Source organism: Mercenaria mercenaria, chromosome 5 (genome assembly GCF_021730395.1).
Source record: "Mercenaria mercenaria strain notata chromosome 5, MADL_Memer_1, whole genome shotgun sequence".
In the NCBI taxonomy this organism is placed as follows: domain Eukaryota; kingdom Metazoa; phylum Mollusca; class Bivalvia; order Venerida; family Veneridae; genus Mercenaria; species Mercenaria mercenaria.
Window position 1 is genome coordinate 12,629,383 of NC_069365.1, and position 20,449 is coordinate 12,649,831.

The 20,449-nt window shown below is 36.2% G+C and overlaps 1 protein-coding gene across 2 annotated transcripts in view; it reads right to left on the minus strand.

Moving 5' to 3' along the window:
• The window catches only part of LOC123556473 (ubiquitin carboxyl-terminal hydrolase-like), a 78,978-nt gene that overhangs the window by 13,780 nt on the left and 44,749 nt on the right, over window positions 1-20,449 (minus strand). For both annotated transcript variants that reach the window (XM_045347219.2, XM_053542694.1), the window contains 2 exons: window positions 17,577-17,652; window positions 6,337-6,395 (listed from right to left, as the gene is read on the minus strand). In XM_045347219.2, the coding sequence (XP_045203154.2) occupies window positions 6,337-6,395; window positions 17,577-17,652 (135 nt within the window). The remainder of the gene's footprint in view (window positions 1-6,336; window positions 6,396-17,576; window positions 17,653-20,449) is intronic.

Sequence of the window (20,449 nt, forward strand, 5' to 3'; positions counted from 1 at the left end):
TGAAAACTGAAGTAGTTTTTGAGAAACCTGCTTACATGCAAAGCTTCTGTGAAATGTGAAATGATGAAACTGTGACAAGAAAAAACAAAATGAAAAATTTCAAATAGCTAAGCTAAAACCATCTTATTACGCTGAACAATAACAAAATAATTAAATCAGCTTAATTGAATCAGTTACATTTTACAAATAAAATTAAAAGTAGACCACAACAGCTTGTTCATGGGCAGTCAGTTGACATGGCCTGGGACACAGGTTCCCCTGCATCATATACTAAGAAACTGGAAGTTAAAAAAATAGGCACTCTATTATTTTAAGGTATTGGACCCGTAATAGAGTACCTCCTTTTTGAAGAGTATTCAATTCCTACTATAAACCTACTTTGACTGCAATTTTCAGGGGTGCATAGGTTCAAACCTCACTGGGACCAATTTTTTTTCTTCTAATTTTCCTTTTTTTTCTAGCAGTTTTTACTTTTTTTCAAGACTTATTATTGATGTATTTTACAAAAGCGGAAACTTTTTTTCATTTAATAAGCGATTTCTTGCTGTTCAAAGTGAATTTACCTCTGAAACAGAAGGGGTAGAGCTAGAAATCTTTAAAAATAATGAGTTACATGCGGTAAAAGTTCTCTATTTTGCCTTCATTCTTTAGATTACATATTGTGGAAGAAATGTAGGTAGATTTTACTTCTGCCCCAAGGTTATTTTTGCATGAAGTGAGCAAAATCCAAAACAGACTCACAGGATTCGACCTTAATTTTTCAATGTTGGAGTTAGAATTCTGTCTCATCAAATCCAATTACTTGAGACACCCTCGAAAAAAATGATACTGACATTTTTATTTTGTGTTTTATGATTGTTTACCAACAGTTTGATGTTTCTTTTATCAGAATTAATGCTATATTGAATTCTCTGCAAATGTTTTAGATAGTGACCATCACGTTGAAATTTGTTCCTACTTGAGCTTGAGGAAATACCATAAATTATACAAAATTTACAAAAAACGGCACGGTAAAAGTATTTGAAATTTGCAACACAGTGCAAAACACGGTTAACTTTAAGAATAAACTAGAATGTGTCTGTAGGACACAGGGTGTGCCCCCCACTGTTACATTTGTCACAAATAAGGGGCAATAATTCAAATGTTTGTAGTCTCAGTTTGAGGGTATAGCCTCAACAAACATTTTATGAAAAGGATTCATTATTCTAGGCCATATACTTTTTGAGCTATGTGCATCACAAACAAAGAATCCACTATTTTGGCTATTTCAAGGGCCATAACTCTGTAAAAAGAGCTAAGATTCTTAAGAAGAATGCCAAGTGTGCAAGGTCACATCACGATAAAGACTCCAGTAAGGTTTTCTGAATTTACATCAAATACTTTTTGAGCTAGGCACATAATTAGGTGAAAAAGTGCATTTTTTCAGGGGCCATAACTCTAAAAATAGGGGGCAGACCCAAATGAAAAATAGGAGGTGCGCAAATTCATATCATGATTAAGACTTATGCAAGGTTTCATGAATTTATATCAAATACTTTTTGAGCTAGGCATGTCACAAGGTGAAAATGTGCATTTTTGACTATTTCAGGGGCCATAACTCTAAAAATAGGGGGTGGAGCCAGACGAAAAATAGGAGGTGCCCAAGTTCATATTATGATTAAGACTCATGCAAGATTTCATGAATCTATATCAAATACTTTTTAAGCTAGGCATGTCACAAGGTGAAAATGTGCATTTTTGACTATTTCAGGGGCCATAACTCTGAAAATAGGGGGCAGAGCCAAATGAAAAATAGGAGGTGCGCAAGTTCATATCATGATTAAGACTCATGCAAGGTTTCATGAATCTATATCAAATACTTTTTGAGCTAGGCGTGTCACAAGGTAAAAATGTGCATTTTTGACTATTTCAGGGGCCATAACTCTGAAAATAGGGGGCGGAGCCAGACGAAAAATAGGAGGTGCGCAAGTTCATATCATGATAAAGACTCATGCAAGGTTTCATCAATTTATATCAAATACTTTTCAAGCTAGGCGCGTCACGAACTTCGGACGGACGGACAAGACCAAATCTATATGCCCCCACCACTCATGGGGGGGCACAACTAAGCAATTGCCATTTTTTAAATATTACTATTAGGGGTCCAATACCTTAAAAGCACTCTATTATTTTACAAACGGTCTTTAGGCTGCTATAAAAGTAAGTCCAACTATTTTCACTCTTCTTTCATCACAGTTCAATTAAAACAGTGACAGCATAAAATATGTATACCAGTAAATTATTATTTAAGTTTTAACATTGTAGAATAATTTTCATAACAATTTATGAAAAATCATTTTTAACTAGTTTTTTTTTAAAGGCAGTATTGAAATAAATACAGTGAACGAGAATTAAAGATGTCTGAGACCAAAACATAACTCATTTTGAGTTAAAATAAAACAGAAGTAAATGTGGGATAATTACCATACTTGTAAACAATATTTCAAAATGTGCAGTCTGACTTAAGGCTATTAACCAGCTGAATGTATTGATCAAATATAGCTCCTCTACAATCTCTGATATTGTCAGCTTGCATGTTCTGGTAACTGAGGTTGTTAGCTTCTAACCTGCACTGGTAACTTAGGTTGTCGGCTTCTTGCCTGCATTATAAAAACCTGAGGTTGTTTGCTTCAAACTTGTTCTGGTATCTGAGGTTGTAAACTTCCAGCCTGTACAAGAGGATGAGGTTGTCAACTTGTAGTTTGTTCAGGTTGCTGAGGTTGTCAGCTTTTTCTCAACTGTACTGGTGGTTGAAGTTGTCAGCTTCTCAACTGTACTGGTGGCTGAGGTTGTCAGCTTCTCAACTGTACTGGTGGCTGAGGTTGTCAGCTTCTCAACTGTACTGGTGGCTGAGGTTGTCAGCTTTTCAACTGCACTGGTGCAGGGTTTTCCCTAGACTTTTCAAAATTGGGGACATAATGTCCCCCTAAGGTTAGAATTTAGGGGTCATTGGAAATTTCAGGGGGACATAGTACTTAAGTAGTGCATATCGAGGGCTTAGCGCAAGACTATTGTAACTGTATATAAATAAAGAACACTTAGTACTGTTGTATACTTTATCTATATAACTGGTTTGTAAGGAAGATCCTATGATTATCATTATACTAGTCATGTCTGATTTGATTTGACATTTCACATATAAAATATTAGTCTTGTCTTAGAGCAGGTACTGTAAGGCTGACACACTTAAGATTGTTATTTTACATTTTTTCTCTCTTTTAGCATGGCAAATTGTCTTGCAGGTGCTAAAAAGTCTAATTCTTTAGGCCCATTTAGACTGATCATCGTAGGAAGTACGATTTCGCATCGTAAACATAAAGGCGAGAATTATAGAAGCAAACCGCTGAACCAAACAGTTTACAGAAACAGTTTCAAATTCATAAGTATTTTTTGTATATACAAATAATGATTACTTTGATAAAAGTAAATGTTTCATCGCACCTAAAATCGGTACATCCTTTCACAAAAGGATTGAACGTTTGAATTCAATTGACTCCTGAAGGAAGAATTCTGCAATGTCTTTGTGTGTTTGCAATATCTCGCACAAGCATTAGCAGCAATAAAATCCGAATGTTATCAAACATTGTCAGTCAGCTGACCAATTTGCTACCTTTGATTGGTTTGCTAAAATAAGACTCTATTTTTAGTTACGAAAAAAACCCACATTTTCTGAAAATGAGACTGAAAAACTTCGTTGGTTGAATAATTGGACTAAACGATTACAACTGCGCCATTGATGGCGCAAAGTAACGATTTTTTTGGGGTCATTTCAGGCAAAAATGCGTCAAAACGCAGGATTTTGTGCGTCAGGGAAAACCCTGCTGGTGGCTGAGGTTGTTAGCTTCTCAACTGTTCTGGTGGTTGAGATTGTCAGCTTCTCAACAGTACTGATGGTTGAGGTTGTCAGCTTCTCAACTGTACTGGTGGTTGAGGTTGTCAGCTTCTCAACTGTACTGGTGGTTGAGGTTGTCAGCTTCTCAACTGTACTGGTGGCTGAGGTTGTCAGCTTCTCAACTGTTCTGGTGGCTGAGGTTGTCAGCTTCTCAACTGTACTGGTGGCTGAGGTTTTCAGCTTTTCAACTGTACTGGTAGGTGCCTGTACTCGAAGCTGAGATTGTTGGGTTCAAGCATGGGATAGGCAGTTTGCTCAATGTATAATACTCATATTCTGTTATGCATACTAGTCTAGTACACTTCATTCTAAAGCAGTTCTACCAAGTTTTCTAAAACTAATATTTTTCAGTCTTCCTGGCTAGATCTACAGAGACTGTTCTATCCATCAAAGTCAAAGTTTGACCCACAATTTGACCAAAGAAAATACTTTTGAAGTTATTCTCTCTCCCTTCATCTCTGGAAAGTTGTATTAAAATATGGTTAGTATAAAAAACCTTACACTACACAGTTATTTGAAGCCGTTCCACCTAATACTATCTTACATACAAAAGCTTAGCAAAACTTTTAAGTTGAAAAAAAAAAAGGCATTGTTTTTGCTAAAAAGTAAGCCAGAATTATGGAACTAATGCCAAGTGAGGTCATCCCATGATGCAAAAAAGTGTAAAGAATCTGAAAAGATTTAGTCTTCTATTTCATGTGAAACATGCATACATGCAAAACTGTCAAAAAATTTCTATGTTAAAAAGTGACATAATTTTGACAAAAAGAAAGCTAGAGTAATGTAACTTGTCCTGGAAAACCATAGACATGTGTGAAGTTTGAAAGCATTGGCCTAGTAGTTTCTGAAAAACCTGCTTACATGCAAAACTTTCAACTGAAATTCTAAGTTAAAAAAGGGGCATAATTTTTACAAAATAAAAGCCACAGTTATGTTACTTGTCCTGGCAGGTCATCTCATAATGCCCAAGACATGTTCGAAGTTTGAAAGCATTTGGATTAATATTTTCTGAGAAACCTGCTTACATGCAAAACTTTTGTGACACAGATTGGAGACCGAGGAAAGGATGACTAATAGCAATTTTCAAATAGGTAATTTTCATTGGCAAAAGTTGTGAAAAAAAAAAAACTGAACAGAAGAGCCTGTAGATTAAATATCTACTGTGACAGATGCAAAAACACACAATATGGTACATAGACTCTCCGAAACATAATTTAATGTGCAATTTTGCAATGCGCAAAGTTTAGTGATGTTACTATGGTGTTTTAGTGGAAATTTCCAAAATTATTTGGTGAATCAAAACTACTCTTTCTTTAAAAATTGTGTTTTATATGTATATGGTTTGTTTTGGGTTTAATGTCATTTTTCAACAGTATTTCAGTCATGTAAAAGTTGACAGTTAACCTAACCAGTGTTCCTGGATTCTGTACCATAAACCTCCGCAAGTAACGGCCAACTTCTCCACATGAGTCAAGAGGTGGAGGACGAATGATTTCAGAAACAATGTCTTTCATCAAATCCTCATGGAGAACATACAGCCAGACAGGATCGGACTCACTGCCCCGTGATCCATAGATCGGCACTCTCCCTATTGAGCTAAGCGGGTGGGTTATATATGTATATAGCGTTAAATATACACATATAAATATATATTTAAACTATCCACATACAGTGCAATCCCATGTTTGAAGAGGTTCAAGTGGTGCAAAAATTTTTCTCAGTTGTGAACACAATCTTCTGCCTAGGCATTTATATAACTATATCCAGTACTGACTCAGTTCATTTCCATACTGTGACTGTTTCTCCTCATACCTGTATCAAGCTGAAAGAGTTACAGTCTTTCTACTCCAGCACACATTCTTTTGACTACAGTCTAGTCCTTGTTCAGAACTAGAATTGTGTCTTAAGACATGGATGCCCTAACATACTGTGCCATCCTCTATATAGCAAAAACTATTAAAGGACCATAACTGCAGAAAAACAATTCACAGAAAAAAGTTCTTCCTTCAAGGTCGTCATTCTGCACATCAAGCTTGTTCATCTGTGGAAGTTTGAAGCAAATCAGGATAATAGTATGGGAGGAGTTGGACACACAAGATTTTTTCTCTATATTCTATATAGCAAAAACTATCAAAGGGCCATAACTGCAGTAAAATAGTCACAGACAAAAATCCTTCCTTTATTGTCACCTGCACATCAAGTTTGTTCTTCTGTGAAACCTTAAAGCAAATCAAGCTAATAGTGTGGGAGGAGTTGGACACACAAGATTTCATGACGTACATATGTAACGACGGACGTACGAACAGCAGCAACACTATATGCCCCCAACATAAATGTGTGGGGGCCAAAAAAATGAACTAAAATACAAACACAATATCAGGAATCTATGAAACTTCTTAACTAACCTCAAGTAAAGTGTCAGGAGCTGTTGAACCATGCTGAACTGGACCAGTTTTCCTTCCATCTGCAATAGTAAAAGGGATAAGGTCAGTAATTCGGTCGAAAATGTGCTTCCGTGGTGTAGTCGAAAGAAGTCCATAATAAATAGATCCTAATTTTTCCATTTTTTGCGCAAATTCGTGTAGAACGAGTGCTTAAATCACCATTTTTCACTACTAGAATACATTCTGCATGAAATGAGACGGTTTTCATGTTGATACACCCCACATGGCAAGTTTTGCAGATCGAAACCGGAAGTAGGTGTTTATTGCGCGGACGAGAGCAAATATGCGCCATTTTTAGGGTAGCAGACCACCACTGACTGGCATTTCACTAGGAACTACATAACCCCCTATTTTCTTTACATTTTTTCGTTAATTTGTGATAGAACTTTCATGAAAAATAGGTGTAGGAAAAAGTGATGTTCTCTAAAGATACGTAAAGACGATCTGAAGTTGTCGTTTTTTATATGAAACAAAGAAGGATTTGAATTACTGACCTTTAACCTATAAGAGCTGAAATAAGACTTTTTCGAAACACATCGCAATCAGTCTTAATAGTCATAGATCGGTTGTATATGATATAAAAGGGTGTTTCCAATGCAAAATAATAGTGAAATTTGAAAAATTTTGAATTTTGACCTTATTTTGAGTAAACGTGCCTATTCAGCAGCAATTTCTGGGATTAAAAAGCCAATATTTTGTCTCCAGAATGTCAGAAAATGCACAAAATGCATCCTTCTTGGTCTTATTCATGACGGAATGAATGATATTTCAGAATCCAAGAGAAAAATAATGCAAAGGAATGAAACTTTTACCAAAATATACAATAAAAGGACCATAGGGCCAAAATTTAGCCCAGTAAATTGGTAGGGGGTGGCTTCTATTAAATGTCTATATTTCTACAAAATCTCGAAATTTCACAATGAAACTTGGCAATATGTTTGGTATTACATCTTTCTTGAAAATAGAGATGAAAATTGTGTGAAATTTGATAAGAAACATTTCTTATAGGGATAAGGTCAGTAATTCGGTCGAAAATGTGCTTCCGTGGTGTAGTCGAAAGAAGTCCATAATAAATAGATCCTAATTTTTCCATTTTTTGCGCAAATTCGTGTAGAACGAGTGCTTAAATCACCATTTTTCACTACTAGAATACATTCTGCATGAAATGAGACGGTTTTCATGTTGATACACCCCACATGGCAAGTTTTGCAGATCGAAACCGGAAGTAGGTGTTTATTGCGCGGACGAGAGCAAATATGCGCCATTTTTAGGGTAGCAGACCACCACTGACTGGCATTTCACTAGGAACTACATAACCCCCTATTTTCTTTACATTTTTTCGTTAATTTGTGATAGAACTTTCATGAAAAATAGGTGTAGGAAAAAGTGATGTTCTCTAAAGATACGTAAAGACGATCTGAAGTTGTTGTTTTTTATATGAAACAAAGAAGGATTTGAATTACTGACCTTTAACCAAAAGGAAAAAAAAAAAATTCTATGAATGAAGGGACATAACTCAAATATCTCACTATCGCAAATGAGGCAGAGTTGTCTACCTGTACAATGCTTCACTCTGTTACAAGAAGTTGCAACATAACACGTATAATGAACTTCGATCAACAAAAATAGAGTCAAAAGGTTTAGAAATAGAACAGCTGAATTTAACTAACAGGACAGTCTAAATTTAAACTTATTTTTATTGCAGACTTTATGCTAGCCATACCTGTTGGTAGGCATTGGGCAGATTTATCTATTGGCACAGCCGCGCGACCAATCTAATTTTATAAATGCTTACTAATAAACACTAAACTGTTTAGTGTTTGAAATTATTTTTTCTTTACAAATTTAAGCTCCGCCTACAGTACCGGTATGTGACTTACCGGGTTAATAAACGACTGGAAGTAAATGTTGATTTACCAAAATAAATTTCCCGATAATTTGAAAAGTACTGCAATGCCATTGGACAAAAAATAATTTCAAACACTAAGACAGCTTAAAGTAGTTCTGCATGTTAAGATAAAATATTTTTCTACAGGTAGTATTTCATAAAACCCTGATTTTTCAAAATTAGAAAATACGGCAAATTTGAAGAAAGTATTGTATACCTGATTTTTTTACGTCTAACTTAAGAAAGTAATACAATTTCAATGATATTTTCACAAACAGAATCTTTTTAATAATGCAGATTTGAATGAAAGTTCTCATCAATGAAAATAATCATACTGGTTACAATATAGTGAAATGTATAGGTCTGTGTGGTTGTGTTGGTACATTTCAAACGGATTTTAAGACATTCTTTAGAATTAATTAATATGTCAAATTTTTTTAATATCATATTTCATCTTTAGAAAGATAGAAACATTGCTGTTTTAATAAATTTACTCGTGGGTTGCTATTTACAGGTACCATCATCCAACGAATATAAGACGCACATTTTTTACCGAGATTCTGGTCTAAAGGACCGATGCGTCCTATATTTGGGGATAGAAAAAGACCAAACATTTCCCCTGACTCAAAAATTAAGAAAATCGATCTTTGTTTACACTGCATACCTTTATATTGAAGAGAATTCAAGGGGAGTAAATACCAATGACTCGGGCATAGCTAATAGCCGGTATCGGGACCCGGCGTCTTAAATTACTTTTGTATAAAATGTAAAATTTAGAGCTCACATAAAATCTTAAGATAAATAAATGCTGTTTTTCATTAAAATATATTTTACAACGAATTTCTGTAACTGATTATTAAGTTTTTAACAAGACCTGTGTAAAACTTTCCCAGCGTGTTTTCACACATTTTGCATTAAAATACTTGAAACTCAATCAGGTAGCCCAGAAATCGATTATCTAGTCTTCAAACATAATTTTGATAGTTGTCTATAATCCTCTTGTTCACTGAGAAATTCACGCCTGAGGCATTACTTATCTTACACCTACTGTCACAATCTGCAAACAATTAACCGTTTAATCATACCCGGAGGCAATTGTAAACAAGTGCATGTAAGATTTTAGACTGACCCAATATGATCAGTCGCTGATCCGTAATGTTCGAAACAATTTCAAACCAGTCTTAAAATTACGTCATTTTACCGCCACGTGCCAAAGTGTACTTTCGTTTTCACTGGCGTTAATATTCATTGAGTGATCAGAGGATGCGGCAGTTTAGTGCTTACACAGAGTTTATGCTTTTCACTTTAAATACTTGCACAACATGCAAAAATATCGACAATGATTTAGCAAAAACCGGTGAGTTCGTAAAAACTATAGCGAATTTCAGACAAACATAAATTTGGATAAGTGATAATTGGGTATAAGCATTTTTCCAGAATTCTGCTGATATTTTTTCACTGCGCCCTATACAAGAGTGCGACCTATATTCGGCCGATTACGGTAAAATCAATTTCAGTTTCACGCCTACAGTACCGGTATGTTTCAAACCCATGGCATTGAGAGGCAAGTGATTCCAAGTGAGCAACATTAACCACTGGGTCACAGAGGCTGTTGGATAATTGAGGATGCTACAGACCAAGCTTTGCTTAAACCTGTTTGAAAAGCAGTTGTTAACAGATTTTTTTTGCTCTAGCAGATCTTTAAATTGAGTGTAACAAGTCTGATATAAGGGGCTATGGTTTCATAACAAAAACTTTTCCACTTTAACCTTGACAATTCCTTTATGCAGCAAAGCAGAAAAACTTTATCAAACAAGAGCAAGTATAAAAGTAGGAAAGGGACAACATATTTCACCCCTTTACAATGCATGAGATAACAGATCACACTAAAATTTGGTAAGTTGAAAAAGGGGCATAACTTTAAAAACAAGAAAATACAACTTAAAATGGAAAATAACATACTCTAATCTATGTCTGAGATGTCACATGGCTTCAGATAAACAAGAGGGCCAAGATGGTCCTAGGTCGTTCACCTGAGAAACACACCATAATACACCATAACAGTGTAAATATGTTTGACCTAGTGATTTCATGGAAAAAAATATTCTGACCAATTATCATTAAAATCGGAGCAAAAACAAGTATTTTCTTTGATTTGACCTAGTGACCTAGTTTTTGACCCCAGATGACCCATATTAAAACCTGACCTAGATTTCATCAAGGCTATCATTCTGACCAAATTTCATGAAGATCAATTGAAAAATACAGCCTCTATTGCATACATAAGGTTTTTCTTTGATTTGACCTAGTGACCTATTTTTTGACCCCAGATGACCAATAATCAAACTCAACCTAGATTTTATCAAAGCAATCATTCTGACCAAATTTCATAAAGATCAATTGAAAAATACAGCCTCTATCGCATACACAAGGTTTTTCTTTGATTTGACCAAGTGACCTAATTTTTGACCAAAGATGACCCATATTCAAACTTGACCTAGATTTCATCAAGGTAATCATTTTGACTAAATTTCATGAAAATCAATTGAAAAATACAGCCTCTATCGCATACACAAGGCTTTTCTTTGATTTGACCTAGTGGCCTAGTTTTTGACCCCAGATGACCCATTTTCGAACTCAGCCTAGATTTTATCAACGTAATCATTCTGACCAATATTCATGAAGATCAATTGAAAAATACAGCCTCTATCGCATACACAAGGTTTTTCCTTGATTTGACCTAGTGACCTAGTTTTTGATCCCAGATGAACCATTTTCGAACTTGGCCTAGATGTCATCAAGGTAATCATTCCGACCAATACTCATGAAGATCAATTAAAAAATACAGCCTCTATCACATACACAAGGTTTTTCCTTGATTTGACCTAGTGACCTAGTTTTTGACCCCAGATGACCCATTTTTCAAACTCGGCATAGATTTCTTCAAGGTAATCATTCTGACCAATATTCATGAAGATCAATTGAAAAATACAGCCTCTATCGCATACACAAGGTTTTTCTTTGATTTTACCTAGTGACCAGATGACCCATTTTCGAACTCGGCCTAGATTTCTTCAAGGTTATCATTCTGACCAAATTTCATGAAGATCAGTTGAAAAATACAGCCTCTATTGCATACACAAGCTAAATGTTGACGGACGACAGACGACAGACGCCGGACATCGAGCGATCAGAAAAACTCACCAGAGCATTGCTCAGGTGAGCTAAAAACAAGAGCTCGTCGAACACGAAAAGCCCCCCTTGATGCATTCAGTAATTGCACAAGAAACAGAAATTATTTGCTCACTGTAAACAAAAGTTCTACTGTTCTGGTTCAATGTGACCTTGACTTTCGACCTATTGACCTCAAAATCAACAGGGGTCATCAGCTGGTCATGATCAACCTCCCTATTAAGTTTCGTGATCCTAGGCCCAAGCGTTCTCAAGGTATCGTCCGAAAAGTGTTTAACTGTTCCGAGTCAATGAGACCTTGACCTTTGGCCTACTGACCTCAAAATCTATAGGGGTCATCTACTGGTCATGACCAACCTACCTATCAAGTTTCATGATCCTAGGCTCAAGCATTCTCAAGAAATTGTCTGCAAATGGTTTAAATGTTCCCAGTCACTGTAACCTTGACCTTTGACCTACTGACCTCAAAATCAATAGGGGTCATCTGCTGGTCATGATGAACCTCTGCATCATCTTTCATAACCCTTGGCCCAAGCGTTCTCAAGTTAACATCAAGAAAACTGTTTAAACTGTTAACTGTTTTTGGTCACTGTGACCTTGACGTTTGACCAACTGACCTCAAAATCAACAGGGGTCATCTGCTGCTCATGACTAACCTCCCTATCAACTTTCATGATCCTAGGCCCAAGCATTCTTGAGTTATCATCCGGAAACTGCTTAACTGTTCTGGGTCACTGTAACCTTGACCTTTGACCTACTGAACTCAAAATCTATAGGGGTCATCTGCTGGTTATGACCAACCTCCCCATCAACTTTCATGATCCTAGGCCCAAGCGTTCTTGAGCTATCTTTCGGAAACGGATTGGTCTACATACCGACTGACCGACCTACCGATAGACATCTGCAATACAATATACCCCTCCTTCTTCGAAGGGGGCCATAAATATTCAATACATAATAAAGACACATAAGACACATTAAGACATATGCAACACAAACTTGTAAGCACATCGTGTGTATTTTTCACTAAGTGAAGGACCATAACTCTAGCCTAAGAGTACACCAGCTGCAAAACATCACATGCTATATATATCAATCCTCTAATGTTTTATGAGTAAGGGCCATAACTCTGTACTGGTTGTGTAAAATCCCAAACAGAACACCAGGAGCAAATCTTCACATACTATATAACAATTCCCTAATGTTTTATGACAGATGGACAAGAGCTACTCTAAGTGCCCCCCACCATTTTTTTTGGGGGGGGGGGGGGGGGAGGTGAGGAGGATGTGGGGGCCAAAAAAACAACTAGAATGTGTCTGTAGGACACAGGGTGTGCCCCCACTGGTACATTTGTCACAAATAAAGCAATAATACAAATGTTTGCAGTCTTAAGGGAGTATAGCCTCAACAAATATTTTATATAAGGATTCATTATTCTATGCCATTATACTTTTTGAGCTATGAGCATCACAAGCAAATAATCCACTATTTTTACTATTTCAAGGGCCATAACTCTGTAATAAGCGCTAAGATTCTCAAAATGCCAAGTGTGCAAAGTCACATCATGATAAAGACTCTTTATAAACTAGAGCTATCACTAAAGGTGATGAATGTACCCCCCGCATGCACTGACACAGTACATTGCAATTTGACGCACACAAGATTGCATAATTATGTGGACTGTATGTATATAGACTGTATGTATACAGTATAGTAACAAAAAACAAAGTCCCATAACTATGCAGAATATTTATCTAAAAGAATGTAACATGCACCATGCACAACTAGGGTTGGTACTGATCACTTGTGTGAAGTTTCATTAAATTGTGTGCAAGGGTTTGGTAGATTAGGCATGCACAAGATTGCATATGCAGACTGTATGTACATAGTATGTTAACAAGAAACGAAGTCCCATAACTCTGCAATTTTTGTCGCTGAAAGAACCTAACATGCCCCATGCACAAATACTGTTGTTACTGATCACTTGTGTGAAGTTTCATTAAATTGTGTCAAGGGGATGAGGAGAGATGGTGCGCACAAGATTGTGTCTATGTATATAGTATAGTAACAAAAAAACAAAGTCCCATAACTCTGCAAATTTTTTTTCTGAAAGAACCTAACATGCCCCATGCACAACTACTGTTGTTACTGATCACTTGTGTGAAGTTTCATTAAATTGTGTCAAGGGGATGAGGAGAGATGGTGCGCACAAGACTGTGTCTATGTATATAGTATAGTAACAAAAAAACAAAGTCCCATAACTGCAAATTTTTTTTCTAAAAGAACCTAACATGCCCCATGCACAACTACTGTTGGTACTGATCACTTGTGTGAAGTTTCATTAAATTGTGTCAAGGGGATGAGGAGAGATGGTGCGCACAAGATTGTGTCTATGTATATAGTATAGAAACAAAAAAACAAAGTCCCATAACTCTGCAAATTTATTTTCAAAAAGAACCTAACATGCCCCATGCACAACTACTATTGGTACTGATCACTTGTGTGAAGTTTCATTAAATTCTGTCAAGGGGCTAAGGAGAGATGGTGCGCACAAGATTGCGTCTACGGACAGACGGACAGACAGACAGACAACCTGAAACCAGTATACCCCCCCTTACAACTTTGTACAACAAGTTTTCATGAACTTACATCAAATACTTTTTGAGCTAGGCACGTTATTAGGTGAAAATGTGCATTTTTGATTATTTCAGGGGCCATAACTTTAAAAATAGGCGGTGGAGCCAGACCAAAAATAAAAGGTGCACAAGTTTATATCATGATAAAGACTCATGCAAGTTTTCATCAATTTATATCAAATACTTTTTGAGCTAGGGTGTCACAGGGTGAAAATGTGCATTTTTAACTATTTCAGGGGACATAACTCTTGAAATAGGGGGTTGGAGCCAGACGAAAAAAAAGAGGAGGTACGCAAGTTCATAAAATTATCATGATAAACACTCATGCAAGGTTTCATCAATTTATATGAAATACTTCTTGAGCTTGGCGCGTTACAATTTATTTATTTATTTGGGTTTTACGGCGCACCAACACAGTATAGGATATATGGCGCCAAACAGAATTTTGGTTTCACATCTCATTTGTAATCCTGTTTGGCACCATAAGGTTAAAATGTGCATTTTGACTATTTCAGAGGCCATAACTCTGGAAATACTGGGCGGAGCCAGACGAAAAAAATAGGAGGTGCGCAATTTCATATCATGATTAAGACTCATGCAAGGTTTCATCAATTTATATATATACTTTTTGAGCTAGGCGCGTAACAAGGTGAAAATGTGCATTTTTGACCTTGTTCAAGGGCCATAACTCTGAAAATAGGGGGCAGAACAAGATGAAAAATAGTAGCTGCGCAAGTTCATATCACGATTAAGAGTCATGCAAGGTTTCATCAATTTATATGATATACTTTTTGAGCTGGGCGCGTCACAAGGTGAAAATGTGCATTTTTGACTATTTCAGGGGCCATAACTCTGGAAATAAGGGGCGGAGCCAGACGAAAAATAGGAGGTGCGCAAGTTCATATCATGATGAAGACTCATGCAAGGTTCCATCAATTTATATCAAATACTTTTTGAGCTAGGCGCGTCAAAATCTTCAGACGCCATGATGGCCTGTCCATTTTCAGGATCATTATGATCTTGCCCTTTGACTTACAAACAGCCAACTCAACAAGGGTTATTTACTGAAAACAAGCAATCATCCTATTAAGTTTGTGGACTGAAACTGTATTCAGTGTCAAGTCACTGTTACTTTAACTTTTAACCTACTGCCCCCACCCCACCCTCCCACATATAGGGGTTATGTACCTTATAATGATGTTAAAGACCAAGTTTGATGAACAGCCATCAAGCGGTTCATGACAAGAAGTTCTATGAAGGTTTATCTATTTCGAGCTCTGGAGGCCCCTAAAAAGGGCCAAGGTGAACCGTTTGAACAAGCTTGATAGAGGTCCATGCCAGGATGCTACTGAACAAGTTTGGTGTAATTCTGAGCAGTAGTTTCAGAGGAGAAGATGTTTAAGTAAAAATGTTGATGCAGGGCAGTATTTTTTTCCACTTATTTGGGAATGGGGCCAGAGCCCTTACGATTGGGGAAAAATGTGTCGTAAAATGTCTAGACTTGGAATTGTTAAGTCGTGTTTTTGTGTTAAAATGTTACATTTAAAAGAACAAAAGCTGTCTGTAAGACAGCCAATGCACATCCTAGAAGCAGGAATATTACACTAAATGTTAAAATATCTATAGAGTTTCAATCCAGTATCTGCATTAGTTTTGGAGATAGTAACTTACATGCAAAATTTTAACCAGAAGTATTTAAGTTAAGCATATTGTCCTCTGTTTCAAATGTTTAAGGTTTCATAAATAAAGTCATGGTTGAAAAAGTAAAAAAAAGTTTTGTTTTTTTTAACTTTGGGAATTTTACGTTTGAAACTGGGAAAAAAACATACTATTTGCCATTGGGATTGGGGCCCCAATTTCGGCCCCAAAATGGTCTGAAAAAAAAAACAACAACAAAAAAACAAAAGCACTGCAGGGACGATGGACAATGGACACCATACCATCCACCTGTACTAATAGCTCACCCTGAGCAAAGTTCAGGTGAGCTAAAAATATTTTCAGTTTTTTATACAATCAAACTGGAAAAACTAGCTCTAACCCCACCCATGGAAGCCATGTTTTTTACAAAACAAAATGATCTGAAGGAATTTGGGAGAGGGCCACCAAAGGAACATTTCTGTGAAACTATTTCAAAATCGGGTGACAGTGTGCAACATTGGAAGAGGACCATAATATACTCAAAGGTATCCAGTAGAAGTTGATTACATAAATAAGTGTAACAGATGAGAGAGAGTTCAAATATTATATGCTTCTTAGATCTTTGAAATTGGGTGGAAAAATACAAACAGAACTGAAGCAGGCTGAGGGTGTTTTGGAAGGTCTCTTTACTATGGCTATCTGCAGCCAAGGGTTCATTTACACAATATAGGAAGAGGAACTTATAATGATGATACAGATAAACTTTGATAAGAATCTATCAAGCGAATCATGGGAACAAATTGCTTAAAGGTGTTTCTATTTTTAGCTCAACGGGCCAAGGTCTCCCATTTGAACAAATCTGGGACAGGATGCAACAGACTGGGTCTGGTGAAGATCCATCTAGAAGTTCATGAGCAGAAGTCATTTTAAAGTTCTTCTATTTTTAGCTCTAGCAGCCTCTCAAAGGGGCCAAGCTAAAATATTTAAACAAACTTGATAGAGGGCCATGCCAGGATGCTACTGATCAAATTGATGTAATTCTGACCAGCAGCTTCAGAGAAAATGTCTCTTGAAGAAAAGTGTGGATGGACAGACAGGCTGACAGACGGCGAACAGTCACAGTAGCTCAGGTGAGCTAAAAAGGCACAGATGAAGTTTCATTTCAGTGTGATGAGTAAAATCTGAGATTTCAGCTTGCTGAGAATGGTTAACAATGTGTCTACACAAGTCCCTGAAGCCCGAGTTATCACAACAGCTCTGGTGACTTTTGTTATGGTAAACTAAAAAGGGCAAAAATATAAAATAATTTAACCATGGGTTATATTATTTTGTTATTTCAGTAGGTCTGACGGCTAAGAAGTATTGTGTGATGTTTCAATTGTGTGATGTTTCAATTCAATATATGTAATTGTTCCTGGATACCACTTGATAGTTACTTGCACTCAGAAACTTACTCCGGATTTTCCACGCCAAATAGTTATCTAACTTCCATAAATCGGCAGACTTTAGTAACCATGAAGCTTTGTAGAAATTAACAATCCAATACATGCAATGGTCACTGAGGAATGTACCTGCATGCAAAACTTAAACCAAGCGGTGAAACCCGCAATGTCAACGCCCAGCTAAGTAGAATAATTCTCACTATTATTTTTGTCAAGTTCAAAATATAATACATTTTTGTATTTTTTTCATAAATGGCATGACCCTCTCTAAACACTTGATATCGCAATATGATTTGAAAATAGTGCAATTTGCTGCATTTATCAAAAACATTTAACAAATGAACATTTTTATCAAAATGTACTATTTACTACTAGCTAGGATTTAAAACCTTCAAATGTACATACCGAGTTCATAAAGTTCATTGTTTTTACAAACAAAGGCAATGAAATGTGTATTGATTTTATCTTCTCTTGACGGTGCCTGGAAAAGAAGAAGCATTTGTTAAGAAGAAGGGATACATTTATCATAAGGCATGATCACCTGATAATAAACAGCAGTAGTTTGAATTCTCTATGATAGAAGACCACTTGCTCGAGCTTTGACAACCCAAACACTGCCCGAGAAATTCATATGGTCCATCATCCCGTTTTTCTTAACATTTTCATGTTAAGTTTATTCAAAATCCTGCATATCTCAAGCATTTTGCTCTTCCACTTGTGACATCGGGTGTTTTACTGAGTAGTAGTGAATCAGTGGCGTTACTAAAGTTGCAAAAATATCTTAGTGATTGAGGCTTATCTTTCATGGTGGTGGTCTTCTTTAAAATAAGTAACTGTCCTTCCCCTATTCTTTAACTGCTTGCCTAAAATCACAACTTAAAGCTTAAATAAATACAGATATTATCATGTTCCCACAGCTGTTTAAGTAAACGCTATTTCAGTTTGTTTTTTTCAACACATAACGAAAGGATTGTTCCCAGTAAATCACACATCAAAAATAATACATCTTTCTTCTGGTATATTTATCCCAATTAGTAAGATCAGTTTTAGTAAATACCCTAGCCCAAACTCCCACACATCCTCATCTCAATGGAATAAACAAGAGTCAATTTGTTCCTAGGGACTCTCCCCACCAGCATAACAACACATCTCTAATTTTACTTTTGACCAGAAGTCTGACAATAAGTTAGTTTGATACGAAAGCCATCCTCAAGTCTTGTCATAATGCTGAAAGAATTTTTAAAGAACCACTATTGGAAAAGATACAGCAGTTTGAAGTTTAAGAAAATGGCCTATCATTGAGGCAGCCATTTTATTGTGTTTATGAAGTCATTTACACACTGCTTATTTGGCAAATAACCTTTAAAATAGATTAACTTCCAATGTTTTTGAGTGTAAGATGTGAAATATGGTTATTTCTTTCATTATAGTTGGAAAAAGTAGAGAAATTACTTTACAGAAATAAGTAACTACAAATTAAATATAAATCTAGCAAGTCAGTAAATTCGCCATGGTATTTAACCTTGCCATGGAAACAAAATGGCCACAATTTTTATCAAATACTTCTCATTTTTATGTCCGTTTTTAAAATTCTTTCACTTCTTTAAATAATTTAAGAAGTTCTACCAGATGGAATTAACATACGTCAACAACACTGCCTTTCCCTTTAACAACATTAAATTAATCAAATGACTAAAATTAACTACATATCCAAAAAGGTTTCAATGTTTAAAGATGATAGTATTATTTCTATAGCGACGCAGCGGGGATGCCCCGCCATGCCCTTCTAAACTGCCGCCACGATGACCTTAAAATATGCCCTCCTGCCTTTGATCTTTTGCTAAATCCCTCCCTTTATCCTGTAGACATGCCTCACCCAAATTTTTTTATCAGCACATTACGTCACTGCGAGTGCACACAGGTAACAAGAATCAGTAAAATGTTAAAATTAATTGATAAAGAGTATTGATCATGTGTCATTCTCGCATACCAGAAGTCTACCATGGCTCCCTAGTTTGTCTCAGGATTTTGACGAACTTTTGATGGATGAGAATGGTGTACTGTCAAAAACGCGCTAATTAATAAATTGTCTGTAAGCGGCCAGTTGATTACCGAGCACATGTAAAGTGCCCTGTAAGATTTCTTCATGTTAGCTTTAAATTAGACTGTTGTTTAGTATAACAAGTGAATGAAGTATTGCCATGCAATACAAAGTCCCCTACTGGAAGGCACCTAATTTTCTCTACTGCAGTATAACATAATGAACTGATATTTGTCAATGATGTATAAACAATATTGTACTATCTATACAATATAATATAACAAAGCACTTGGATTAAAATTTGCATATATAAAAACGTACAGTTGTTTTCATTTGGAATTTTTTTGGCCGATTATACAAAAAGTTATCATAAAAGTTATTTATAGTAACAACAAAGTGAAATTAATCCTAAAACAAAAAAAAAACAAAAAAGAAAAAAATCTATAAAATGTAAGTCCACAAGAAAATCTTTACCAGGTAGAGATCAAAATACACCTAAATATTGGATGTAACATGCATGTTGTACCACAGAAAAGTGGTCTCGATTTTTCCCTACGGCCAGTAATAAAAAAGTTACAATGTAATCTATTTATAGTAACAACAAAGGGACGTAATTCTAAAAAAGTGTGCCTCATGGTGGTGAACATTTGTGCCAAGTTACATCAAAATCTTTCCATGCATGAAGAAGAAATGCTCTAGACAAAGTCATTCTTGAATTTGACCTTTGACCTCTAAGTATGACCTTGGCCTTAGACCTAGTGACCTGGTTCTGGCGCAAGACAATTTGTCTTATGGTAGTGAACATTTGTGCCAAGTTACATTAAAATCCCTCCATGCATAAAGAAGAAATGCTTCAGACAAAGTCCTTCTTGAATTAGACCTTTGACCTCTAAGTATGACCTTGACCTTTGAGCAAGGGCTCCGGGATTTGCGCATGACATGTTGTCTCATCATGGAGAACATCTGTGCCAAGTAATATTGAAATCCCTTAATGAATGACAGAGTTATGGACCGGACACGAAACAGACCCTGTTCATGCCATGTTAACATTTGACTACTAAGTGTGACCTTGACTTTTGAGCTAGGGGTCTGAAAGTTGTGCACGACATATCGTCTTATTATGACATACAATTTTGCCAATTGATATTAAAATCCCTTCATGGATGAGAGAGTTATGGACCAGACAGGAAAAAAGCCCTGTTGACCTTTGACCTCCAACTGTGACCTTGACCTTTGA